The sequence below is a fragment of the Panthera onca genome, chromosome D4, assembly GCF_046562875.1.
Source record: "Panthera onca isolate mPanOnc1 chromosome D4, mPanOnc1 haplotype 2, whole genome shotgun sequence".
Taxonomy (NCBI): Eukaryota; Metazoa; Chordata; class Mammalia; order Carnivora; family Felidae; genus Panthera; species Panthera onca.
The window spans coordinates 12,367,986-12,395,494 of record NC_138351.1 but is presented as its reverse complement, the minus strand read 5'-3'; the positions used below and the strand labels follow the sequence as shown (position 1 = coordinate 12,395,494).

The 27,509-nt window shown below is 44.2% G+C and overlaps 1 protein-coding gene across 4 annotated transcripts in view; it reads right to left on the bottom strand.

Annotated features, from left to right (window-relative positions):
• The window catches only part of PIP5K1B (phosphatidylinositol-4-phosphate 5-kinase type 1 beta), a 309,163-nt gene that overhangs the window by 64,765 nt on the left and 216,889 nt on the right, over positions 1-27,509 (bottom strand). For all 4 annotated transcript variants that reach the window (XM_060610120.3, XM_060610118.3, XM_060610119.3 and 1 more), the window contains 6 exons: positions 26,428-26,639; positions 24,773-24,856; positions 24,618-24,666; positions 21,188-21,272; positions 17,887-18,042; positions 10,807-10,951 (listed from right to left, as the gene is read on the bottom strand). In XM_060610120.3, coding sequence (XP_060466103.2) covers positions 10,807-10,951; positions 17,887-18,042; positions 21,188-21,272; positions 24,618-24,666; positions 24,773-24,856; positions 26,428-26,639 — 731 coding nt within the window. The remainder of the gene's footprint in view (positions 1-10,806; positions 10,952-17,886; positions 18,043-21,187; positions 21,273-24,617; positions 24,667-24,772; positions 24,857-26,427; positions 26,640-27,509) is intronic.

Below are 27,509 nucleotides of genomic sequence, written 5' to 3'. Positions count from 1 at the left end.
CCATTAAAAAATCTGACTGCACAAAAGGCACCTAGAAATATTGCCATGTACCAATTCATCAAAAAATGTGAGCATTACTCAGCCACACACACACACACACACGAAGACTGAAATGCCTTTCGCAACAACACGGATGGACCTTGAGGGTATTATGTTAAAGTGAAGTGAAGTCAGACCGAAAGACAAATACCAGATGATCTCATTTGTCTGTGGAATGTAAACAAACATGAAACAAACACACAAAACTCACAGATACAGAGAAGACAGTATGGGGAGGGGAGTTGGAGGGGTGGGTGAAACGGGTGATGGGGTCAGGAGGTACAGACTTCCAGTGATAGGGGTGCCTGGGTGGCTCAGTCAGTTGAGTGTCTAACTCTTGATTTTGGCTCAGGTCACGATCCCAGGGTTGTGGGATCAAGCCCCGAGTTGGGCTCTGGGCTGAGTGTGGAGCCTCCTTGGGATTCTCAGTCTCTCTCTCTGTCCCCCTCCCTCCCACCTCACTTGGGCTCTCTATCTCAAAAACAAACAAGCAAACAAAAAACCTTTCTGGTTATAAAATAAGTCGTAAGGGGAATGTAGTATGCAGCGTATGGACAGCGTGTCAACAACCTTGTCTTGCAAACTTGAAAGTTGCCAACAGAGTAAATCTTAAAAGTTCTCATCACAAGAAAAAAGCTTTGTTTTGTGACTCTGTGTGGTGACCGATGGTACCTAGATTTACTGTGGTGACTGTTGTGCAATACAGACAACTGTCAAATCATTAGGCTGCACGGCTGCAACTAAAATAACATTACGTATGAATTATACCTCAGCAAAAAAAAAAAAAAAAATCTAAATACTCTACAGTTGTGTAATGACACATTCCCCCCCTAGACTCTGATCTCCAGGAGGAGAGGAATCACGTCTGCCCCTGGCACAACGTCTGGCATGTTTGGGGCCCGAGGAATATTTGTCGAATTTATGAATAAATGAATAAAAGAGAGCAGGGGAAAAAATGAGTGTTTGAATTAATGCTGAATCCTAAATGATTCCTCATAGAATGTCAGATATTTGAAAAATTCACTTCAATTTCCTGCCCATGCCAAAATATATGAAGGGTCGTTTGAAAAGCTAATCACTTCAGAAGCAATTCCACAATTTGTCAAAAAAAGAAAAAAAAAAGGCATCGAGTAAAATCCAGGTGCAGACTATGTGATTTTTTTTTTTTTTTTTTTTTTTTTTTTTTTTTGTGCTGAGGTTGAGGAGGGGAAAACTAAACTGGCAGGCATATTATGAAGCTTCTATCAAGCTCCAATTTTCTCTGCAGGTGCCTCAGTCACAACTGGAAAGGGAGGGGACATCACTGTTTGCTTTGCCTGTCATCCCAGCAGGGCTTAAAATGGTCCTAATTCCCCAAATGAGATCTTCTCCTGGGAGCCTGGGTAACAAGGCAGGTTTTTGCTTGAGGATCCTGAAGGGTGTTAGTTACTCTTTCCCAAACCCGCATCATCATTTGCTTGGTCACCTGGTTTCCCGACACTAGGGAAGAGGTGACTAAATCCTTTTCTTCGTTATATGAAGAACAGAAGGGACACCGTATCCACCAGCCCCTCGCGTGTGTTCACTCCAGACTGAGTTATATTCAGTTGATGTGATGGGGTAGGTAGGGTATTACCAGCAATAAAAGTGTCTGGCTAGGGCATGGGCGACAGATGCCCAGCCTTGAACACGTATCTGCTGCTCTATCGGGGGCGGGGAGGACGAGGGGGGGTGGGGGGAGGTCCTCACCCAGCATCCCCAGGCTTACAAATCTCTTTGTGGAGTTCTTGAGCTCAAGAAGCTTTTTATCTATCCCACGCGGACACATTTCTAGAGGCATTTACCACCAGCATCCGTTCTAGCGCAGAGGCAGGGAAAGCATTATCGATGATTGGACAGGCTTGCTGGTAAATACTGGCATCCCCAGTGACACAGCTGATTTGAAAAAAATTACGTCTGTTTTACATACGACGATTATATCGTCACGGCAATAAGTTGGCTCTGTGATTCCTTTTAGCGTATAGAGTCCAGATCGATTCCTGTTCCTGTATGCACTCTCTGCCTTTGTATCAAGCTTTGATCATTCAAATTCTCTTTTTAAGTGACCTTGCATCTCCAGTCTTTGCCCTGTGGGCTGTGGCTGCCACTGATACCTTAATTCAACTCTACCTTGTGAAGCTGCGGCCAACAGTCAGCGAACTACACCGCTCAGGCTCCAGTGCCAGGTTCTGCGGGCTGAGGATGATGAGGTGATGGATGGGCAGAGAGAAGCTTTCGGTCCTCTTCTCTCTCGTGCTCCTTCCTTCCTTCCTTCCGAGGGCAGTGTTTCCGGCAGCAGCTGTGTCCCTGCCGCTATCCCAGCAATTCTGGTGATGTCCTACTCCGATGTCCCTGCTCTTATGGGGGCAGCAGGTCCCCAGGTGGGGCCTCCTTCGTGAGTCTATGTTCTGTAAGGTGCCGGGAGCCGCAGCCTGCAGTTACTTACCTGGGTTTCTCTGCAACGTCCCCTTTACACGCCTCCGGTCACAGCGGGTAACCGATTCCTCTTACTACATTCTGTATGAGGGGCCCCTGGGTGGCTCAGTCGGTGGAGTGTCTGACTTTGGTTCAGGTCATGATCTCATGGTTCGTGAGTTCAAGCCCCACATCGGGCCGTCGGCTGTCAGCGCAGAGCCAGCTTCGGATCCTCTGTCCTGCTCTCCCTCTGCCCCTCCCCTGCTGGTTCTCTCCCTCTCTCAAAAATAAATAAACATTAAAAAAAATAAATTCTGTTTGAAATTCCAAATGTGTTTTCCATTTCCTTGACCAGACGCTACCCAACAAAGCACTCTGGATGGCCTTTTGACAAAAACAATGAGGTCTTGCTATTTTATTTTAACAAACACTTTGATGGTGTTTACTAGGTACCAGTGAGGGCTTTCCAATTACCATTTCAACTCATGGTAAGAACAACCCTTTGGGGCAGTTGTATGATAATCCACATTTCACAAGTGGGGACACCGAGGCCCGAAAGGTAAAGTAACTTTCCCAACATTAGAGACGTCGAAGGGGCTGTTTTGGGGGCTAATGTCCTAAATGGTGACTTATAATGATGGTTGTTGGCCGGAGGTGGGGAACAGTGGTGGTGATGTGGTCTGTCTGCAAGGAAGGACGAACCGGATGAGGAACCATAAAAGCGCAAAGGGTCTGGAGAGGATACTGAATATTCAGCATCTACAGATAGGGCTACAGAGACCTCCTGAGGGGCTGGTGCAGCCCAGATCGGCACCCGGTTCAGCAGGCAGCCGCTAGGTGCACGGCAGATGTCACGGGCACATGCTGTCCCTCCCTTGAGGTTATTGTTAGAGGACCGGAACTGCTAGAAAGTTCTTGCAACCCACCTTCGTCTCCTCTCATCTCTTAAGTCACAAATGTCCCTTCTTAACCTTATTAGGTCAATGCAAGATATGGGATTTTCTAAATCAAGCAGAAAGATACCTGACAAAAGTCTCTTCTCTGGGATCATGTAATGACACGGAAGTCTACTCGAAGAGCTAGAAATAAAAACTTGAAGAAACAGCTATTTCAGGTTTCTTGTGGACTTAAGTTAGTAGGTCATATTTTTAGCGTTTGAACCCTTGGTCTCTCACATCTGGAGAAGTGAAAATCCTCACTTAACAATCACACGGAAGAAGAAAAGGCAAAACGCACGAAACGGAGGAGGGAGACAACTTGTGTGGGTGTTACCCAACTTCCATGAGCAGCGTCGTCTCAAGGTCACGTGGTCAGAGCCGGGACAACACAGGTGAGGGCAGCCGGTGAGGGGCTGAGGCTGGGGCCTCACGCTCTGTGTCAGTGCTGTGCCTGGAGACCATGGCTCTACCTGGCAGCCGTTCGACCTTGGGGGGTGACCTAACATTGTGAAGCGTGCCTGGAGATAATCAATATGATGGCCATAATGGGTTGCTTGGGAGAATTAAATCCCTTTAATGCATGTAAACAACTTAACACAGACTCTTAGGATTGTCCCAGAATTAGCTATTACTATACTATTGTGATCCTATCATTATCGATGGTTTGAAATACGACTACTGCTATGATAGAAAAGTTCCCATAGCCATGATGGTTTTTTTTTAATTAATTTATTTTGAGAGAGAGAGTGTGTGGGAGGGGCAGAGAGAGAGGGAGAGAGAGAGAATCTCAAGCAGCCTCCATGCTGTCAGGTGCACAGAGCCCGACTCAGGGCTCAAACCCAAGAACCCATGAGTCAAAATCAAAAGCTGGATGCCCTGCTAACTGAGCCACCTAGTCATGATGTTCCTTTTTTATTTAAAAAAATTTTTTTAATGTTTATTTATTTTTGAGACAGAGAGAGACAGAGCATGAGCAGGGAAGGGGCAAAGAGAGAGGGAGACACAGAATCAGAAGCAGGCTCCAGGCTCTGAGCCATCAGCACAGAGCCTGATGCGGGGCTCGAACTCACAGACTGTGAGATCATGACCTGAGCCGAAGTCGGACGCTTAACCAACTGAGCCACCCAGGCACCCCATCGTGATGTTCTTAATAAGCAAACTTAGCCAATGACTTCTAGAACAAACGTCACTGGTAGACATTCATATAGACCCACCACTTTGTCTAACAGAAATACTTCAGTTATTAAGCGGCAAAAAAGTGGCTCAATCATGAAGCCAGAGTTCATGTTAGGAAACCCCGGCCCATCAGCCTCCCCGCGCACAGCACACACAGCAAGAACAACAGCACAAGGACAAGAGGCTTTAGTGAACGGGGGGTACGGAGGAGAGAATGTGAGGTTGGGCCTCCGAGACCCGTGTTCCAGTTAAATCCTACCAGCACACTGTGTGACCTTGTGGCAGCAGGTCACAGAATGTGCATGTCTCTGCACTTCTCTTTCCTGGTCTTTTAGACATGTCTGTATGGTCACTCCCGTGCTCTCCTGGCTTTATGAGATTCTAGTGGCAGGAAAAAAATGGCAGAGAACTGCAGTCAGATCCCCTGGGTCAGCCTCTGAGATCTCTGATGCTGGACTCAACATTTAGGGGGCCTTTGCCAGCTGTCACCTCTATGTGCAGATGACCAGTGGCTTCTCCTGTGACATAACTGCCCTTCTTGTAACACTCCAAATGCTTCTAGGATGAGCCAGCTATTTGAAACAGTCACTAGAAAAACAGGAGAGCAGCCAGAGCAGTGATCAAGGTAAAGACATTTTTTCCCCTTTTTTAAAAAATGTTTATTTATTTTGAGAAAGACAGCGAGTGAGCGCACAAGCGGGGCAGGAGCAAAGAGAGAGGGAGAGAGAGAGAGAATCCCGAGCAGGCTCCACGCTGTCAGTGAAGAGCCCAACACGGGGCCTGATCTTATGAACTGTGAGATCATGATGTGAGCCGAGATCGATAGTCAGATGCTTAACGACCGAGCCACCCAGGCGCCCCAAAGGTAAAGGTATTTTTGATGGGGAAGCTATAAATAGGTTGGGACGCAGGAGGGCTTTCGATACTTGTGCAGGATCAGACCGTCAGCTTTGCTACCAAAGGTGCCGGGACTCATGGCAAGAAATAAAATTCTTGCATGTAGCGAATTTCCACAGTATTAAGTTGTTCTTATCTTTGAGGTAAAACACGTTTGCCTCTGCATTTCTTAGTGCTCATTTATACCCCCTCTAAAAGAACAGAGCTCTGCCTAGGAAAGAAGACTTTAAGGATCAAAGATTCAAAATTTAAATCCCGCCATTTGACTGGGAAGCACGTGCCCACCCGAGTTTGCCTCCATCACTATGAACTACATGCCCGAACACCAAACTGTACTGTGAAAACAGGGACTCCCAATCATCAGGTTAAATATATACTTTAAAAATACAACCTTTTCTTTGCTTCCTACTCAATTTTTAGAGTACACTTCCAAAAAAACAAAAAACAAAAAAGGAGGAGGAGGAGGAGGAGGAGGAGGAGGGGGAGGAGGAGGAGGGGGAGGAGGGGGAGGAGGGGGAGGAGGAGGAGGGGGAGGAGGGGGAGGAGGAGGAGGGGGAGGAGGGGGAGGAGGAGGAGGGGGAGGAGGGGGAGGAGGAGGAGGGGGAGGAGGAGGGGGGGAGGAGGGGGAGGAGGAGGGGGGGGAGGAGGGGGAGGAGGAGGAGGAGGAGGAGGGGAAGAAGAGATTGCAATTGGAGTTTTTGCCGTTACAGAGACTAGTCCCTTAAAAGGCGGAATAATTTGAAGAGAGAGCAGTTTTCCCACTGCAACATACAATTCAGGTGTGGACACATCCAGACACTAATCGACACTTTTCAAAGGATTTTAAAAAGACTGACAGAATGACCATTGCTAGCTGCAGTATTTATGGCTTATTTAAGTGCAGACAGGTAAGGCACAGAGTCAAAATGGACAAAACAGGCCATTGTGCCTTAACACAAAAATGATTCACAGATTAAAAAAAAAAAAAAAACCTGATGTGAATTATAAGTTTAATATTCAACTCATTTTCTTTCCAGGCTATTTGGATTAGGTTTTAAAACTGAGCAGGCCAGAAGAGACTTAGAATCATGTTTGTTTATTTTAGGGTTGGGGGTGGTGGGGGGGAGGTAGGGATACTGATTCCCAGGAGTTCACAGGCTAGAGGTTTCTGTTTAGCACCTCTGGGCCTTTTTGGCCCCTTTTCCTTATGATTCCCCTAAAGCAGTGGTTAAGATAGGAGATACGTCTTTGGCTTCTTTTCTATCTCCAGGCTAAAACCAGAAATGCCCAGAGGAACAGGCAGGAGACATCAGAGGTGAGGGAAGCAGGGTCCAGGCTTCCCCCCTCCAGCGGATAAATGCCAAAGGCAACAGAGCCAAGAGGGGCCCAGACTAAACGGGCCCTTTTGATTTTTCAAAAGGGGATTTTAGTGAAATGACTTGATTTTTATCATTATTTTTTCAAATTTATTTATTTTGAGAGAGAGCGAGCGAGAGCAGGGTAGGGGCAGAGAGAGGGGGGAGAGAGAGAATCCCAAGCAGTCTCTGCACTATCAGCAGAGAACCCGATTCAGGACTTGATCTCACGAACCGTGAGACTACGACCTGAGCCAAAACCAAGAGTTGGACGCTTAACCGACTGAGCCACCGAGGCGCCCCAAAACTGCTTGATTTTTAAATGTTAGCTTATTTTATTTTATTTAAAAAAAAATTTTTTTTTTTAAACGTTTATTTTTGAGACAGAGAGAGACAGAGCATGAACGGGGGAGGGGCACAGAGAGAGGGAGACACAGAATCGGAAGCAGGCTCCAGGCTCTGAGCCATCAGCCCAGAGCCTGACTTGGGGCTCGAACTCACGAACCGTGAGATCGTGACCTGAGCTGAAGTCGGACGCTCAACCGACTGAGCCACCCAGGCGCCCCAAATGTTAGCTTATTTTAAAAACATTCAGGGATCACCAAAATGCTTTCGCTAGCTTGCGTTCTGTTGGCAGGGCACCTGCTTGACTGCGGCCAAGGCTGCGGGGCTATTGGTGGGCCCATTCAGTGGCATTATCCAGGAGCGATTTCCTGATGTCTAGCCCAGAGCCTTTTCAGGGACTTTGCAAGCACCTAATTCCCCGTATCAAATCTCTTTCTGTCTAAGACAGAGTGGTTTCTTGTTGCCACCTGCCCGCTAAGCATATCAAAATGCAAGTTGGAGATACCATGCCAAAGAAGGTTTATCTCCAACAGTTCACTTCAAAAAAGGAAGGGAAAAATATCACAGATAACACTGTTTTCCCCATCCAATATATGATAACCAGCATCCTCATAAGTAAAAGTACCAAGAATTATACCACAGCCCTGGAGTATGCAGAGGTAGCTTGCAACGCTGGCTAGGAAGGAGACAGTTCCAGACGCTGGGGGAACTTTATGAATACCCAAGAATTGAATACTTCTGGCCAAGATACTGCATACTTACTAACGACTAGTGCCACCAAAACAAACAAACAAACAAACAAACAAACAAACAAACCCACAAGCCAAAACCCCTTTTGTATTTGTGCTGAAAATTCTGATAAATTAATAGCATATCCAATTACGTGACCCTGATAATGAGAACAGTAGCAAACATAAGAAACCACCATGCCTTGGGGCGCCTGGGTGGCTCAGTTGGTTAAGCTTTCGACTTCGGCTCAGGTCATGATCTCATGGTCTGTGAGTTCGAGACCCGCGTTGAGCTCTGTGCTGACAGCTCAGAGCCTGGAGCCTGTTTCAGATTCTGTGTCTCCCTCTCTCTCTGACCCTCTCTCGTTCATGCTCTGTCTCTCTCTGTCTCAAAAATAAAAAAACGTTAAAAAAAAAAAAAAAAAAGAAACCACCAGGCCTTCATGTGGAATTGTTTTTTGACCTTGCAAGGAGCTTCCTGTGACTTTCCAGCCATTTTTTTGAGCCGCTATTTCTACGTGAGAGCAAAACAATGGTGTTTAGCTATACCACACAGATAGGAAAGCTGTCGCTTGACTATTTATGTCACAAATTTGAACATTCAGGTACACATCACCACTAGGTCACTTTAAATTCTTCTAGCCTAAGGAAGCGAACCAAATTTCTTTTACAGTTTAGATGAGTTGAGTAATTTATAATGGAGCCTCATTTGTTGGCTTTTCCACCCGAGCAATCTAAACTGAAGCCCTACTAAGACTGAAGGCTCACCCTGCCATTCATTCCACTTCTCCAGACCAAGACTGGTTGCCTCACCCACTATCCCCCAACCGGTATCTAGCAGAGAGAGCAGCAAACGGCAAGAGGGAAGAAATTTCTACAGAAGCTCCAATTACCAAACCTTAACTTCCAGACCAAGCTGGAATCTACAAATATGCGTATGTTAAAAAGGAGCCTACCATACGGAGTCCTCATTCTGGAAGTGAGCCACGCTGCAACCGTGGAGGTGGAAAATGACTTGTGCCAGAAGGACTTTACCTGCACGAATCCAATCTTGATTCTCAAGAGCCAGATTTTTGACAAGAGCCAGTTCAACATTTAACAGATAATTATCAGGAACATATACAGAGCAGTCCCTGTCCAGCAACTGAAGCTAGTTACAAAATTGTATATACAGAGGTGCCTGGGTGGCTCAGTCCGTAAAGTGACCGACTTTGGCTCAGGTCATGACCTCGCAGTTTGTGAGTTCGAGCCCCGTGTCACGCTCTGAGGTGACAGCTCCGAGCCTGGAGCCTGCTTCAGATTCTGTGTCTCCCTCTCTCTCTCTGCCTCTCCCCTGCTTGTGCACTGTCTCTCTCTCTCTCTCTAAAAAAAAAAAAATAAACATTAAAAAAATTTAAAAAACCAAAATTGCATATATAGAAAGAGAAAAATCAATCAGCTATGCCCATAGGCAACATTGTGATCTTTGTGTAAAGATATCATCTCCTATTGCTAGAATCAATATTTGACAATGTTTTGTTTAAAAAGCAAAAGTATCGAGGGGCGCCTGGGTAGCTGACTCAGTTAAGCGTCTGACTCTCGATTTCGACTCAGGTCGTGGGATTGAGCCCTGCATTCGGATCTGTGCAGAACGTGGAGCCTGCTGAAGATTCTCTCTCTTTCCCTCTGGCCCTCCCCCCTCACACGCTCCCTCTAAATATAAACAGAGAAAGAAATAAAAATAAAAAGCCAAAGTATTTAATAACTAAGTGACTCTCTATTTAGGAGATAATAGTACCACCCCCCCCCCCAACACTGAAACATTAAATCATAGCATGTTTGAGAGTCACTGTATTAGTTTTCTATTGCTGCTATAAGAAATTATCACAAACTTATGGCTTAAAACAACACAACTTATTCTCTCACAGCTCTGGTCAGAAATCCTGAAATTCAACATGTTGGAAGATCTGTCTTCCTCGGTGAAGGCTCTAAGGGGGCACCTGTTTCCTAGGCTTTTCTGGTTTTTAGAGGCTGCTGGCTTCCCTGGGCTCACTGCCCTGTCCTCCGCCTTTTGAAGCCAGCGGCATGGGGCCTTCTAACATCTCTCTCTGCCCTCTGCTTCTGCAATTCTCTTTATCGGACCCTAACCTTTCTGTCTTCCCCTTACAAAGACCTGTGCATAACTGAATTTTACTGCTTGAGGACAGACTGGCATACAGTTAAGGATTTTTAGGGAGGATACATTTAATGTAAAGGCTCTCAGCCTCCTAGTGGATTTTGAATTCTGTGTGACTCAGTGATCCAGGAAAAAACAGAAGCATAAAGTTGCCTACCACTGTAGTGTTAATAAAACAATATTAAAAAAAAAAGACCATTTCAAGCGATTTCATTGAGACAACCTTAATAATTGAAGATACACTTCCCGCCTTGGATCTTTAACTTAAACACATTGGCAAAGTCCTTTTTGCTCTATAAGGTAACATATAAGGCACAGGTTCCAGGGATTAGGATGGGGACAACTTTGGGGGGTATTGTTTCTACCATGGCCACTAAGGTCACTCGAACGAAAAGGGAATATTCAAATATCTTTGCAGCTATGTGCAATATTAACCAAGAACACCTGCTTAAAAAATCCATTCATAAGAAACGGTGAAATGATGAAATGATGAAACATCCATCTTTTTCCCGAGAACTGAGTATATAATGTCTATAGGACATAATGATTAACTGTGAAGAAACACAAGAAGGGTTTTCCCCTAGAGGTGCTTCTTGACATAGTAAAAACCAAGCATGTTTTCACTTCTTCTCACTTACAGGGGAGGTGACGGTCACACCCTGGTTGTCAGGGACAGCATGTGCTTGTTCAGAGATACCCGTGTAACTGTGGCACTAAGGGGGTAACAGCCAGACGGGTAATGTGATCGCGCGAAGTCTTACCTGTTTGAATAGAGCGTAGTCCTGTCGTGTGGACAATGTTCATTGACATATAAGGAAGAAGAAGAAATCGTGGTTGCCAAGGAAGCAGCTTCAAAGAGTGAAGGAGTGCTAGGTACCAGGTCCGGCCTGTGTCGGGATCCCAGGGCTGGGTGACAAAAGCAGAACAGAGACTCGTGAATCTCAGTAGTAAATGCAGTGGAGTCGAGTCAAAAGCACTCATTTCGCAGATCAGGTTGCGAGTTAAATGATGAATTCACCTCACTCGTCTGAACTACAGCAGACCCGTAAGACAGCTCCTTGCAAACAGGTTAAACAGAAAGGGGACTGCATTAATTTACAAAACAGCTTATGGAAATGATATTATGAATGTTCTTTGAAAAACCTAAGAAAGTGATTTACTGTTTCAAAAGATGACATCAAAAGCTCGTAGGAGCTTAAGGAGATAATGTGACAGAGATTAACAGGATGATTGGCCAATGTAGAAACACACAGGGCACCTGCTCTCCCTCCCTGGGATATGCACGTATTTATCCTCCTCAATTTAGATCTAAGTACTCAGACTTTTTTTTTTTTTTTAATTTTTTTTTTAACTTTTATTTTTGAGACAGAGAGAGACAGAGCATGAACAGGGGAGGGGCAGAGAGAGAGGGAGACACAGAATCGGAAGCAGGCATCCAGGCTCTGAGCCATCAGCCCAGAGCCCGACGCGGGGCTCGAACTCACAGACCGCGAGATCGTGACCTGGGCCGAAGTCGGCCGCTTAACCAACTGAGCCACCCAGGCGCCCCAGTACTCAGACTTTTTAACAGCCGGGAAACACATGCTTCCCAGACCATTTTTAATCATCCTAACCTAAACTTTGGACAAATTTGTATCCCTTACTGCTCAGCCTGGTAGAGACAGTGCTTTAATGACAGGTCAGTCACACAGAACAGAGTTGCTTTAAAAACAGAACACTGTGTGGGGCACCTGGGTGGCTCAGTCGGTTAAGTGTGCAACTTCAGCTCAGGTCATGATCTCATGATTCATGGGTTTGTGCCCTGCGTGGGGCTCTGTGCTGACAGCTCAGAGCCTGGAGCCTGCTTCGGATTCTGTGTCTCCCTCTCTCTCTGCCCCTCCCCTGCTCATGCTCTCTCAAAAATAAATACATGCTAAAAAATTAAAAAAAAATTAGAACACTGCGGACATAACAGTTATGGACAAATCCTGGTCCTTAAACTTTTATAACTAGGCCCACACTGATTTTTTTTTAACCTAGGGAGACATCATTATTATTTTTTTTTTTTAGAAAGAAAGAGAGAATGGGTGATTTTTTTAACCTAGGGAGACATCATCATCATCATTATTATTTTTTTTTGAGAAAAAAAGAAAGAGAGAGAGAGTGGGTGGCAGAGAGGCAGAGGGAGAGAGGGACTATCTTAAGCAGGCTCCACACTTAGCACGAAGCCTGACACGGGGCTTGCTCCCATGACCCTGGGTCAGGACTTGAGCCAAAATTGAGAGTCGGACACTCAACTGACTGAGCCACTCAGGCACCCCAATATTTCATTTTTAAATTTTTATGAAGATATAATTGACATATAACACTGTATTAATTTTAAGAGTTCAACGTGATGATTTGATAAACATGTACATTGTGAGATGATCATCATGGTCTAGTGAACATCCATCACCACATAGTAGTCACAATACAACACTTTTTTTTCTTCTTGTAATGAGAATTTTTAGGATCTAGTCTCTTAGCAACTTTCAAATATACAACAGACTGTTGTTAACCAGCATCACCATGTGTACCTAGACTCTTTTTCATCATTCCCCCAAGCTAAACAAAGACAGGCGATAATAAATATGACATAACTTTAAGGTGTTTCTGGGATCCCTTTATTGGCACGACAGGCTCAAAATTGTGCATGTTTAGGAAGCGTACGAATGGAAAATGGTCCTAATAGGCACTATCGCATGAGTGTGAGGTTTTAGATGTGGGGTTTGAAGAGGGGGAGATGAAAGGATGGAGCGAGGCACAGAGGGAAAGGGGGTAGGCACGGAAGGGCTGGACTCTGGACCAGGAGACCGGACACACTTTAAAATATGTGAGATGGTGGCAATGCAAGCTGGTGCAGCCACTCTGGAAAAGAGTATGGAGGTTCCTCAAAAAGCTAAAAATAGAACGACCCTGCGACCCAGCAATTGCGCTACTAGGCATTTATCCACGGGATACAGGTGTGCTGTTTTGAAGGGACACATGCACCCCCATGTTTATAGCAGCACTATCGACAATAGCCAAAGTACGGAAAGAGCCCAAATGTCCCTCGATGGATGAATGGATAAAGATGTGGGATACACACACACACACACACACACACACACACACACACACACACACTGGAGTATTACTCGGCAATCAAAAAGAATGGAACCTTGCCATTTGCAACTATGTGGATGGAACTGGAGGGTATTATGCTAAGCGAAATTAGTTGGAGAAAGACAAATATCCTATGACTTCACTCACAGGAGGACTTGAAGAGACAAAACATGAACATAAGGGAAGGGAAACAAAAATAATACAAAAACAGGGAGGGGGACAAAACAGAAGAGACTCATAAATCTGGAGAACAAACTGAGGGTCACTGCAGGGGGTGGGGGAGGGGGGATGGGCTAAATGGGTCAGGGGCAATAAGGAATCTACTCCTGAAATCATTGTTGCACTAGATGCTAACTAATTTGGATGTAAATTAAAAAAAAATAAAATTAAAAAAAAAAAATAAAATAAAATAAAGTAAAATGTGTGAGACGGTACATCTCTGCGTCCTATTCTGGTCAAAATAAAGAATTACCATGATGAGTAACAGATGGTAACAGACTGTATAAAAAAGCAGGTACCCCAATCACTCAACATGCAAAAATCAGAGAGGCCTTCAATGTTATAGGACAACTGACTAGTGACCTTTAATATGCTTGATCCCACCTTCTCATTCAATATAGAGGAAAACACTGAAACTCTCAATAACATTGAAAAGTGGGTCCGAAAAATCACTGCCCATCAGATTTGAAAGGATTGCTACTCAATATAAGGCAGATGGGGCTGGACTGAAAAGAGCTCATCAAGACTCCAGTTTTGGGTGCACCCAGCTTGACTTCATCAACCAGAGGTTGTTTGAGCGACCTGTCCAGCAACTTGGGCCAGACACTGGTGAGCCCCAATCTCTTAGGAGCAGCTCTTTAAAACAGAGAACTATCTCCTCAAGCTCCTATATCCTTCAGTTTTTTTAAGAAACTAACATGGTAGACAGAATTCTAGGATGATCCCCAGGGATATGTATGCTTGGACCATCTCCCTCTGAGTGGGGGTCATATCAGTGAATGTGATTTGGCTCCTGTAATTATAAATTTGACACCGCAAAAGGAATTATGCAGGTGTAATTAGGTTACTAATTCCTTAACTCCAGCTTAGAGGATATTATTCAGATGGGCCTGGCCTCATCACTTGAGCTCCCTTTTTTTTTTCTTATTATTTATTTTGAGTGAGACAGTGTGTGCAAGCAGGGGAAGGGTAGAGAGGACCGGAGAGAATCCCAAGCAGGCTCTGTACTACCAGCACATAGCCCGACGTGGGGCTCGATCTCACGAGATCATGACCTGAGCTGAAGTCAAGAGTCAGACGCTTAACAGACTGAGTCACCCAGGCGCCCGATCACTTGAGCCTTTTATTTTTATTTTTTTAATTATTATTATTTTTTTTAATTTTTTTTAACGTTTATTTATTTTTGAGACAGAGAGAGACAGAGCATGAACGGGGGAGGGGCAGAGAGAGAGGGAGATACAGAATCGGAAGGAGGCTCCAGGCTCCGGGCCATCAGTCCAGAGCCCGACGCGGGGCTCGAACTCACGGACCGTGAGATCGTGACCTGAGCCGAAGTCGGACACTCAACCGACTGAGCCACCCAGGCGCCCCGACTTGAGCCTTTTAAATGTGTGTCTGGCAGTCAGGGATTGGAAGTGAGAGAAGGATTCACTTGTACAAAATTCTCTGTTGGAGAAGGGCTGTTGGAGATGGGAGGGGGCTGCCTGGCAAGGTATGTGCACGGTCTCGAGGGGCCGGATGTGGCCCACAGCTATCAGACAGGCAGGCATGGGGTCCGCAAGGATGCCAATTCTGCCCACACGATGACCTGGGAGGATTTCTTTCCCAACACCTCCAGATGAGAACGCGGCCCAGCTGATACCTTCAGATCCCTGATAAACGGTGCCCGGAGAATCCAGGGGAGCCTTTCCAGACTTCTCACTTACACAACTGTGAGCTAATCACTGGAGGTTCTATTAAGTGGCTGGCTTTCTGGTAATTTGTTACATGGCCCCAGAAAACTAATACAACCAAGATATGCTGACAGTGGCACAGAAGAGACGATTAATAACTAGAGGCAATTTGGTGCACTATGAAAATGGAAGGCCCCAAGTACACAGCATGATAAAAACTCTGTAGAAAGAACTGTCCAGATAAACTCATTTAGATATGAAACAGTGGGTCCCAGAGCTCAGCTGAAGAAAAGCACATGTGCCCTACTTCCAATGTTTCCATCCAGACTTTCTGTATGTTATGTAGTGTATGTATTATACCCCTTTCCTCCCCCCCAGACTGACAACTAGACTTGTTGCTTTAACTTCAGAAGTCACATGGTGCATCCTATTTGAAAGATTATGGGGCACCGGGGGATGCTCAGTCAGTTGCACATCCGACTTCAGCTCAGGTCATGATGTCGCGGTTCGTGAGTTCGAGCCCTGTGCTGACATCTCGGAGCCTGGAGCCTGCTTTGCAGTCTGTGCCTCCCTCTCTGTCTGCCCCTCCCCCGCTCATGCTCTGTCTCTCTCAAAAATAAACATTAAAAAAAAATAAAAAAAGATGAACCAATACAGTTTAAAAATCCATTAATCCTATTTCCCAGACTGTAGACACCTTACAGTTTTCTGTGTGCCCTAAGAAGACCAGCAGTGTGGGAGGGACAGTGCTGGTGCAGAGGTGCTTAGGAAAAGGGAGTCACGGCTGCCACAAACTGCAGCCATCCAGCCAGAGAGAGGAGCAAGCGCATTTCATTAACTCTTTTGTTGGTATCACTGTATCTGGGTCTGAGCTGGTTTCTAGGGAGATGAGAAAAGAAAGAATCCCAGCGTGGAACATGTGGGTAAGTGCTGCAGGAGGGGAGAAGGAGCATCACCCTGTCCTAGTGACTCTGAGGAAAAGAAAACCCCGAGAAGAGAGTTAATCTTTAAAAATTTTTTTTTTTTTTTAATTTTTTTTTTCAACACTTTTTATTTTTATTTTTGGGACAGAGAGAGACAGAGCATGAACGGGGGAGGGGCAGAGAGAGAGGGAGACACAGAATCGGAAACAGGCTCCAGGCTCCGAGCCATCAGCCCAGAGCCTGACGCGGGGCTCGAACTCACGGACCGCGAGATCGTGACCTGGCTGAAGTCGGACGCTTAACCGACTGCGCCACCCAGGCGCCCCTAAAAAATTTTTTTAAATGTTTATTTGTGAGAGAGAGAGAGCAAGACAGAGTGTGAGCAGGAGAGGGCAGAGAGAGAAGGAGGCAGAGAACTGGAAGCAGGCTCCAGGCTGTGAGCTGTCAGCACAGAGCCCTAGGCAGGGCTCGAACTCACAAACCATGAGATTATGACCTGAGCCCAAGTCAGAGGCTCAACCGACTAAGCCACCCAGGCGCCCCTGGAGAGCTAATCTAAGTAGAAGAAATTTTCAGGAATTGCTGGGATTCCCAGAAGAATACATAGATTAAAAGAAGTTGAAACTGTCACTTCCTCTTTAACAATTAGAAAAGGAAAACACCTAATCAATTCAAGCAGACAGACAAATAAGTATGTGATAAAATTCAATACTCATTCCTGATAAAAACTTTTAGCAAACCAGCAATAAAAAGGTACTTCCTTGACCCGATTATGGGTATCCAATACAGCAAACTTCTTTCTCAACAGTGAAATGTGAGAAGCCTTCCCTTTAAAATCAGGACAAGGCAAGGCCGCCCGGTCACCGCTTCTATTCATCACTGTACCAGGAGTTCTAGCTAGCAAGTGACAAAGGAACGAGCAAAGAGGTGAGGTCTAACACCGCAGCAACAAACCGCCAGAAAACCCACATCTTCAAAAGATACCCTTTGGAAAGATAGAAAATACAGGTCTACATCTTTACCCATTAGAGAAGAAATCTAACAAAAGGTAGGGATATATGACAAGCAAGAGGAAAGTTCTAAAACTTTTATTAAATTCATTAAAGACCTAAATAAGTTGGTAATTCATTGTTACAGTGTGTGTATATGTATATGTGCATACATATAAGCATATAATGTGTATGTTTGAAACACACACACACACACACACACACACATTATACACATGCACAGAACAAGGTCCAAGTAGTAAAAACACAAAGATGTTCATATGTGTCACCTCCAGGTAGTGGGGTGACTGATCCTTATTTCTGAATATCTTAGTGTATTTCTAACATTTTTTACCTTAAGCCATATATTATATTGTTTACGTGTTTAAAAAATTTATAGTAAGCGAGTCATACTATAAGTATCCTTTAGAAAATTCATTAACACAATTTGTGTCTTTTTTTTTTTTAAAGTAAGCTCTACGCCTAATATGGGCCTTGAACTCATGATTAAGAGTGGCAAGTTCTACCTACTGTGCCAGGCAGGTGCCCCCAGGTCTTGTTTCTGAGAGCAGGTATGTTCTAATGTTTTTTTAAAAAAATTTTTTTAACGTGTATTTACTTTTGAGAGACAGACACACAGACAGAACCTGCACAGGGGAGGGGCAGGGAGAGAGGCAGACACAGAATCCGAAGCAGGCTCCAGGCTCCGAGCTGTCAGCCCAGAGCCCGACGCGGGGCTCGAACTCAGAGCTGTGAGCTCATGACCTGAACTCAAGTTGGACGCTCAACCGCCTGAGCCACCAGGCGCCCCTCTAATGTTCTAATTGTTCTATTGTGAATCCACATCACCTATATAAATAAGATCAGAAGAACTCCTCCCCCCCCACCTTTTTTTTTAAGTTGAATGTCTTTACCTTCCTCGTCAAGGCTGCTGAAACTCTGCCCCTCGGTCAGCATATCCCGCTTCTCATCCTTCCATTCCTGGCTAACTGAGGACACGATCTCTTGGGAGGTTGCCTTCAGGGCAGCGATGGAGTTGCACCGTTTTTTAGAAGGTGAGGCCTTCAAAGCTAGACAGGAAGGACAAAGGAGTGACAAAGAAAGATACTTACTGTAAAAGCACATTAATATTTTTAATTAAGGTTTTATTTATTACCTTATTAGTCATTGTTTGAGGAGAAATAAAACAAGAAACTTTGATTTACATACACGAGGAAAGGGAGACAAAACTGTTGGCGTTTGGGCAATTTTTTTTGTCCGCAGTGACTTGACTTCGATTACAAGGGCCTAGAGTCCATGCAAACTGGAATACAGCTCCAGATTTTGAAGTTAAGTCTCACCCGAGGTGAAATTCAAATGTTTTGAGGCTAAAGGAGAATTTTTCTGCCTCCAAGCAATGTTTTCCTAGTGCTAGGAGGAGGTCGGGTGGGTTGGTAAAGGCAGATGGTAAAGCAAGGAGAATTCTCATGACCCTGGTTTTATTAACTTGGGACTAGGAATTTCTAAACATGCCAATGTTTAATCTTATACTCAGGAAGCCTAATTTAGTCAAGTTACTTCGGGTTGCTTTTTTCTTTTAAGTGACTTTCCACTGAAATTTCCTGCCCTCTGGGTCTTTTCGAGGTCACGGCTATATCAGATGTACCGTTCACTCCTGACCTTTGTCCCAAGAGCATTCTACAACTTCAGAAGTGTGTTGGGAACCCGAACCAGGGCAAATGGACTTCGCTATCAATCCTGCTCGCTGAAGGCTGTGCCTGTACTTCGGCTACATCACTGGGAGCTGTTTTAGCCGCAGCCACACAATCCCCATCTCTGTTCAGTCCTCGTTCCAATAATTCTTCTTGGCTCAACGCAGTTATTAAAGAATTTCCTTGGAGAGGAGAGAAGTTGCGGCTTGTTTATGCCTTGCCTGAACTGGTATTTGGCAGTGTCTCTCCACCTGTGGAGGTTTGCATGCAGGGGGGACCTGACAGCTGATGCATTAGAATAATTGCGTCTGGCCTTGGGAAGCTCAGAGTTTAGATTGCAACGCTCATCTGGGGCCTGCCCGTAGGCAGCTTGCAAGAACTTAATTGGACAAGGACTTTGGGACACACAAATGGGGAAGAATGGTGGGCATTCTCTCCAGTTCTGGAGAAGGAAAAGTCTGTGTGTCTTGTGAGCAGTCTTATAACCATAATCATATGATCATCATCATAAATAACTTTTGTAGAGGGTTTTAGGGTTTGGAGACTAACATCACACTCCATATCTCAAATTACCCAAGCGGTTGTCTGAGGGAGACAACGGTTGTCTGAGCCCTTTTATAGGACCAGAAATAGAGAGCTGAAAAGCTGTGACCTGCCCAAGGTCACAGAAGGAGAAAGCAGGAAACCCAAGGTGTCTTTCTTTTCTCTGAAGTTGTCTTAAGCGGTATTCATTTCTTCGCTCGCTAGCATTCTATTTCCTGGCTGACGTGAGGGGGAGAAGAGATAAAACCAGACCTGGGTTTTCTTGGAGGGGAGGAAATTTTGAATGTTTAAAAACTGATCAAAATGGATTTTACTGGAAAATAAGTGGCCCAAATAAGTCACATTCACCTTGACTCCTCATCCTATGAAGACAATGGCGACACCTGCTATCTAGGTGTGAAGGGATTACGCGCACTGGCTTCTGCTTTAAGGTTCTGTCTGCTGACTTTTATGAACCTTCACCTCTTGTCTTCCAACATAATATTTTAAAACTTTTAAGTTGGAGGATCTCAAATGTGGTTCAGGGAGTACTAGAGGCTCCTGAGACCCTCTTAGAAGGTCTTCAATGTTAAAACTATTTTCAGGGGCTCCTGGCTGGCTCAGTCAGTGGAGCTTGTGACTCATGATCTTGGGGTCATGAGTTGGAGCCCCACAGGGCTGTAGAGATTACTTAACAAAAACAAATAAAATAACTAAAAAAACCTATTTTCATAACAATATTAAGGCGTAATTAGCCTTTCTCACTCTCTAATGAGTTTTCTAGATGCCACAGGACATCTAGCCACAGACTGAATTCAGAAGCTGATAGGAGATTCTAGATGTCTCCTATTAAGCCAGAATTGGGGCTTTGAAAAAATGTAAAATAATACCACTTCTCTCAGTCAATTATTTGTTTTAGAAAATATTGCTTTTCCTAATTATTACTATTATTATTATTTTAATGTTTATTTATTTTTGAGAGAGAAAGGGCATGAGCCGACAGGAGAGCCCAATGTGGGGCTCGAACCCACGAACTGTGAGATCATGACCTGAGCCGAAGTTGGACGCTTAACCAACTAAGCCACCAGGCATCCCTTCATGATTATTTTTTATGTGAAATTTTTTTTACCTTTTTGTTGAAACTGACCTTTTTACACGCAATTTTTGAAATTGTTACTTTGTAAGAATTAATGAATATTTAAAACTTTCCTTAATTTTAAATTCTAATATGCTAAATAGTGATATACATAGCCCCACAAGTGTAAATGCTTTTTCGGGGTCTTTAATCATTGAAAAGAGCGTAAAGTGGCCCTGAGGCCCAAAGATTTGAGCACTGCTTGTGGTGAGAGTGGATATACTTGTCTTGCTGCTGATGTTAGAGGAAAAGCTCTCAGGTTTTCGCCATTGGGTATGATGTTAGCTGTGGGTTTTTCATGTATGGCCTTTGTGATGTTGATGTATGTTCCCTCTGAACCTACTTTGTGGAAAGTTTTTACCATGAATGAATACTGTACTTTGTCCAGTGCGTTTTCTGCACCTGTTGAGATGATCGTTTGGTTTTCATCCTTTTTCTTGTTAATGTATCAGATTTTTATATATTCCATTAGCATTTGTTGTGAATTTACATATGCAAACCAATGAACTACATATACGTGTGTGTCTGTGTGAATAAATCTATGTCTATAAGGACTAAATGTACCTTTAGAATATGAATTTTATTGTACATATTATTCCATTAGATTGTACCATAATATATTTAATGCATCATATAATCTGTAAATTACAGGACTGGATAGTTAGGCAGTTTCTAATTTTTTCCACAATAAGACTCTAATGATTATGGCATCAGTAAATTACTGGTAATTACATAATTATTAAGTGATCACAGCTTTTGGGAGATAAATTAGTCCAAACCTTCCACTAAAAATCTTGGAAGGATACACACCAGAAAGTCAGCAAGTAAGTGCTAAAAGTAAAAAAAAAAAAATTCTAAGAACCTTACCTTGAATTTTCTTGAAAACTCTGGAATTCATAAACTTTAGAAATCTGTCAGCATAAAAGCTTGGTCGATGAACTGAAACAGTATCCTGAAAATACAAATCAGTTATCACAGGTTTATCTTGCAGTTCATTTTAAGCTAGAAGAACCATCTAATTCAATCGGTTCTCTGTTAAGCCCATGTCTTTAACCAGAAGGTGTGGATGTTGAGAGCCAGAGAAGAGCAAAGTCTTGTGACCTGTGGTGCCCAAGAGTCAGGCTGCGGAAGGAGGCAAAGACAATCTGAGCAAAGATTGTGGATACTCATGATGAAACAGAGTACGAAGGGGGGCTGGGGAGAGCTAGCAAAAAGATGCTGCTTTATAAAGCAAAACATGTAATAAGTTGATTCTGATTGCATTGTGTGCCATGTGGGGCTTTTAGATTCTTTGTTTCACACGTAGGCAACGAGCACCTCAAGTCTCAGCTGAAATGAAGGAGAACGGTTTGAGCTGGGGACAAAAACTGGGGACATAGACGCCCGGGTGGCTCAGTCGGTTAAATGCCAGACTTCGGCTCAGGTCATGATCTCACGGTTTGTGGGTTTGGGCCCCGCGTCGGGCTCTGTGCTGACAGCTCAGGGCCTGGAGCCTGCTTCAGATTCTGTGTCCTCTCTCTCTGCCCCTCCCCTGCTCGTGCGCTCTCTTGCTCAAAAATAAATAAACGTTAAAAAAAAATTTAAAAAAAAACTGGGGACACAAATAAGCAAAACAACCCTAATGGAAAAATGGCATCTAGGTCAAAAAGGAGCACTGGTTTTATCTCCTAGTAAAATGGTGCAAAACACGGGGAAGATTCCGAGGGGACACGGCTGACTGATGACCTCCGTTATGCTGAATTATCCACTAATTAGATAGAATTGAATTGAATTAAACTGTTAACTCAATTCTCTCATGCTTGGCAGGAGTCTTCAGGACTGAAGGGGCGTTTTATTACAAATCCAGGGCAGGAGATGGATGAAGAAGCGAATTCTGTATGTTTATTCAGTGATCATTTACCTGCTCTCCAAGATATACATTTCCAGAAACAAATTAATGTTCCATTTTGATTCTAAGTTTGTGGATTCCAATAAAAAAAAGTTCTGAAAGTTTAAATTTAGATGGTATGAAGTTCCCGCTCCAGGTGTGGAGGGAAAAACCCACACTGGACCAGGGGTCTGGAGACCTGGTTCTGGTGTTAGTTCTAACTTTAAGAAGCTGTGTGATCCAGGAGAAAGGCAGTGTTTTGGTGCCTCCGTTTTTTTTCATCTGTGAAATAGGGAATTACATGAGGCATAAGGTAATTCTGTAATTAGCATGTAATGAAGGACAGCGTAGAGGAACCTTCTTTGGCCAAGGTCCCCTAGACAGTGATGTTGCAGACGTGGTGGGAATTTCCTACTGGTTTGACGTGCACTCCCCCCCCCCTCCCCCCCCCCCCCCCCCAGTACTCTGGCAGCTCCTGTCTGAAGTGGACACATATTCACAACAAGTGCATAAGATATTGAGGAATATCTTATGGTGCAAGATGATTAAGACCCAGACCTTCTCTTTCCAAGAGAAGCTGGGCTGTGGTTCTCTTTTGGTATGAAGAAACATTGTTTAAATAAGAGGCACGTTTGCAAATAAACAAAAGTGAGTCTTATTTACCGCTTGTAATTCCACAAGTAAACAATCAACACAGAGACTCTCTTAAAAAAAAGAAACCACCACCAAAACACGGAAGATATATTTTAACTAGACAAAGGTAGGGGCCTCTTAGATGCATCTGACCAGTTGAGTACTAGGCCATTCAGATCAGAAATCTTAGTCTGGTAACAGGGAATTAAAGTCGTCTTAGGAAACAGAACGGGAAGGGTGTTGGCTGTTTTCCTTTCCATGTTTAAAGCATTATGCAGTCTTGGGACACCTGGGTGGCTAGGGTGCACATGTGACTTTGGCTCAGGTCATGACCTCGCAGTTCGTGAGCTTGAGCCCCACATCAGTCGGGCTGCCTACTGTCAGCCCAGAGCCCACTTAAGATCCTCTGTCCCCCTCTGTCTGCCCCTCCCCCGCTTATGCTCTCCCCAAAATAAATAAATATTTTAAAAAAGGCATTAAACAGTCTCTATTTTTGTCAGCTGGAAGGGAGAATATTAGTCCGCCATCTTGGCCTTTAAACAAAAGGAATCTTCGATTTAAATAGTAAGCCTACATTTACTTCTCAGAAGCAAACTTGTGAACCTGTTGTTTACGAGTGCATTCTGACAAAGCCCATTCCTCAGCCTGGGGACAAAATGCAGATCTTTCATGCAGAGAGGTTATTACCAGCCTTCCACAGAAGTGAGGAAGTCAGTGCTCTTTTCCAATAAAGGAAGAGAATAATATCTATAATTTATCTTCTTTCAAAGGAAAGCAGCTGCGAACATCTTTAAAAAATGTGCGAGCAAACCTCTGCCCAATATATTCTGTGGTCAGGTTATTAACTGAGGGAGGCCGAGGCCAGTAAATGTTCCATCAGTAGCAAAAACTTCGCATGTAACACGTAGATAGGAACGTGTCTGTGTACTGAGTGGGCAGGAGGGAGAGGGGGAGGGAGAATACCTCTGGATAATTGATTGTTTTCTTTTCTTTTTTTTTTTTTTTTTGATTGCTATGCAACTCTGGGTCTAAGAGACCCTCACACCGTTCAGTCTTAGTCACGTACATCCGTAACAACTTGTATGTAAGTTTTCACTTCTTCCGTCTTTATTGTGCTCGGCATTGTGTCGAACACGACAGTGTATTATTTTATTTAATCCCTGCATTAGCCCTGTGAGGGCTATCACTATATCTCTGGTACAGATGGGAAACCAGGCCCAGGGAGGCCAAATAACAAGCAATGTGACTGGATCACACGGTTAGTAAAGTGGTGAATGCAGGGTTCACATCCAGGGCTGTGTCCCACCAAAGTCAGGCTCAGATCGCTCCACAGCTTACTCCGGTGAGAACCGAGAATCTCATTTCAATGGTCCTCCTGTTCTTCCCAGGGGCTCTGCAATCAGTCTCCCTCCCCCTTTTCCCCAGCATCCTCTTGTAAGAGGGTCCTGGAGATTTGACATAGAAACAACACATCCTTTTAGGGCACTTGGGCGGCTCAGTCGGTTAGGCAACCGACTTCAGCTCGGGTCATGATAGCAAGGCTCATGGGTTCGAGCCCCGCATTGGGCTCTGTGCTGACAGCTTAGAGCCTGAGCCTGCTTCGGATTCTGTGTCTCGCTTTCTCTCTGCCCCTCCCCCGCTGACCCTCAGTCTCTCTCTTTCGGAAATAAATGTTAAAAAAAAACAACAAAAAAGAGAACATCGTCTGGTCTGCTGATGTGACTTCCTACACATACGTTGAAGTCTGAGAAATCAGAGAAATATATAGTTTAACAAGGAACATGGTAAGTCACTTACCCCATCATAAACAAGCGCTTTCCAGGAATGTTCTAACTTCTTCATTAACCTAAATGTAAACAGACAGAAACAAAAATGAGAATATAAAATCACTCCCAAAGCCTTTTGTTGATTTACTTTGAAATAAATAAAGGCTTCTTCCCCAAATTACTTACCTATATGATTGCAGAATGTCAATAATGCCCATAAACAAAAGTAGTTTTTCTCCCTTATGGCTTTTAGCTGGAATGCCTCCCATTCTGTTGATAGGGCAAAAGAGAGAAGATTTTACAACATATATTAGGAAGTGGACATAATTTCTAAAATAGACTAAATAAAAATGGACAACTTTAAGAATTCTGGACTTGCTTTCCTTTTCTCTTTTCTTTCTTTCTTTCCTTCCCCCCCGCCCCTGGGTAGAGTCTTCCTGGGAATCCAGAATGATATACTTCCCACACAGGAGAGTGAAACCAGAGCTGTCACCTCTGGACAGCTGGATGAGAAGAATCCAAACAAAAAAATTCTTCCTATTTTAAAACTGCAAGCATGAATTTTCAAAATATACTGAAATACTGCTTTTTATTTCATTTTTTAAAATGTTTATTTGTTTTTGAGAGGGAGAGAGACAGAGAGAGAGCGCAAGGGAGGGGCAGGGAGGGAGGGAGGCACAGAACCCGAAGCAGGCTCTAGGCTCTGAGCTGTCAGCACAGAGCCCAATGCAGGGCTCACACTCACGAACTGTGAGATCATGACCTGAGCCAAAGTCAGACGCTTAACCAACTGAGCCACCGAGGTGCCCCAAAACACTACGTTTTAAAAATGCAACACTTTTATATATCTACTGTGAGATTTTAAATATACAAAAGAACACATTCCAAGGATGCCAAGGACTTCTATTAGCATTTGGTACACCTTTCCAGGGGAAACGTATGTGTATATGTATTTATTAGCCCGCAAAAGCATTTAAGTTAGCATATTTTACAACTTGCATTTTTCATTTGCTAAACGATGTACATTTCCTCATATTCAATGCTAATGCGTTTTTTAATGGCTGTGTAGCTCACTATACTGATAGAGAATAATTGGTTTAATTGATTATTGGACACTGAGACAGATTCATAAGAAAGGAATTTTTAAAGCTTTAATACGTATGGAGTTCCTTTCTAAAGGTGAAACATGCCTGTGATTTAGTCATTGTTGGAGACCCCCAGAAGGCAGCCCCTTATGGCCTAGGAAAATGATGCCCTTCATTCAGTCTCCTGCACAGCTGGTGAACACTCATGACATAGTCAACCATTTCAATCGCTTTCTTTGGTTGTAGCTGTTTCTGTTAGTCAAGAAGCACTTTCTCTGTGCCAACTAATCCTGCAGTTACCATCACATCTGGCTGAGGCCAAGAGACTACATCTGCCAGAGTACAGGACCTACAACAGCAGAATCTTTTTATGTGGATAAGTGGCTCTGAATTGTGAACGTAATTCCTGTCACATGTTTGCTTCAACGCATGTTTATTCAAATTCATAGTCTCCTGTCGTGGTGCCTGTTTTGAATATGCAGTAAATAGGGGTAGAAACATTTCCAGCCTGTTCAAAAATGGGGCCATCTGAAACACTGAAACCGCGCGCATCAGAGAATGATAATAACCCAAAGAGCTGCTACTCCTCTAGTCATCCGCAGAGGAAGAGAAACGAAGGCTGCTTGATCCATTTTAGCACCAGATAGGAAGCCATTCTCCAAGAGCCACCAGGAAAGGAACATGACTGCATTTAATTACCTCACCAACATGGGCTCCCCCGGCCAGGAGGGTGGGCAGGTAGGCGACCACACTTACGTGTCCGGGTTCTCTGTGATGATCCCGTCTCCTGGTTTCCCTGGACCCTGGATGGATTCCATTGCTGTCGAATAGAGGACCTTCTGCATCCCCGACCGTTTAGCATCAGGCACGTTTTGTGAGTTCTCCTCTTCTTTCTCTTTGAGGGAATGGTCCAGGATGTGGATTCCCAGCAAAAGGCTATAGTCCATGATTTTGAAGCTTTCCAGCACCTGAGTAAGAACAAGAACCAGCAGGCCAGTCAACTGAAATGGCTCCTAAGTCTCATCTGGGGAGGATCAGAGAGCTCTAGATAAGCAGACACATGGCTGACAGAGGAAGAATCAAAATAAAAACATTTGTGGTTGTTATTAGGTCCTGTTTAGTAAGGATTATCACAATGGCTCCAAGATGATATTTTTTATGCAAATTTAAAGGGAGCACATCTTTTCCTAACCCTTCATAAATGTTTCACCCATAACATTTATTGAACACTTCCCACGGGCCAGGTTCTCAGTAGGTCACCTTGGATTCAACCCTCACACCTCTTTGAGTTAGGTACTATTATTGTCTCTATCTTACGAACAAATCGAGACAGAGAGAGAGAGAGGAAGTGATTTGCTCAATATCACACACTTCATGAGTGGTGCTGTCGGGATAGGAACCCGGGCAGGCAACTCCAGCAGCCACACTCTTCAGCACGAGGAGCACAGACACCAACGGGTACTGGTCTCTAGAAGCCTCCTCAGCGTGAAGACTCAGCCGGAATGCGTTTTTGTTTGGATTCTGTTCTCCCAATCTTGACCTTGCTGGAGTTCGGTGGTCTCCTTTGGAAAGCGTGTCTTTCAAAGGTGCCATTCGGTTCCCTGTACAACTGTTTTTAAACTTTTTGGAAAGCGTGTCTTTCAAAGCTGCCATTCGGTTCCCTGTACAACTGTTTTTAAACTTTTTAAAACGTGTTTATTGATTTTTGAGAAAGAGAGAGAAAGCGAGCGAGCACGAGTGGGGGAGGAGCAGAGAGAGAGAGAGAGACCCCCACATAAAATCCAAAGCAGGCTCCAGGCTCTGAGCTGTCAGCACAGAGCCTGATGCGGGGCTCGAAC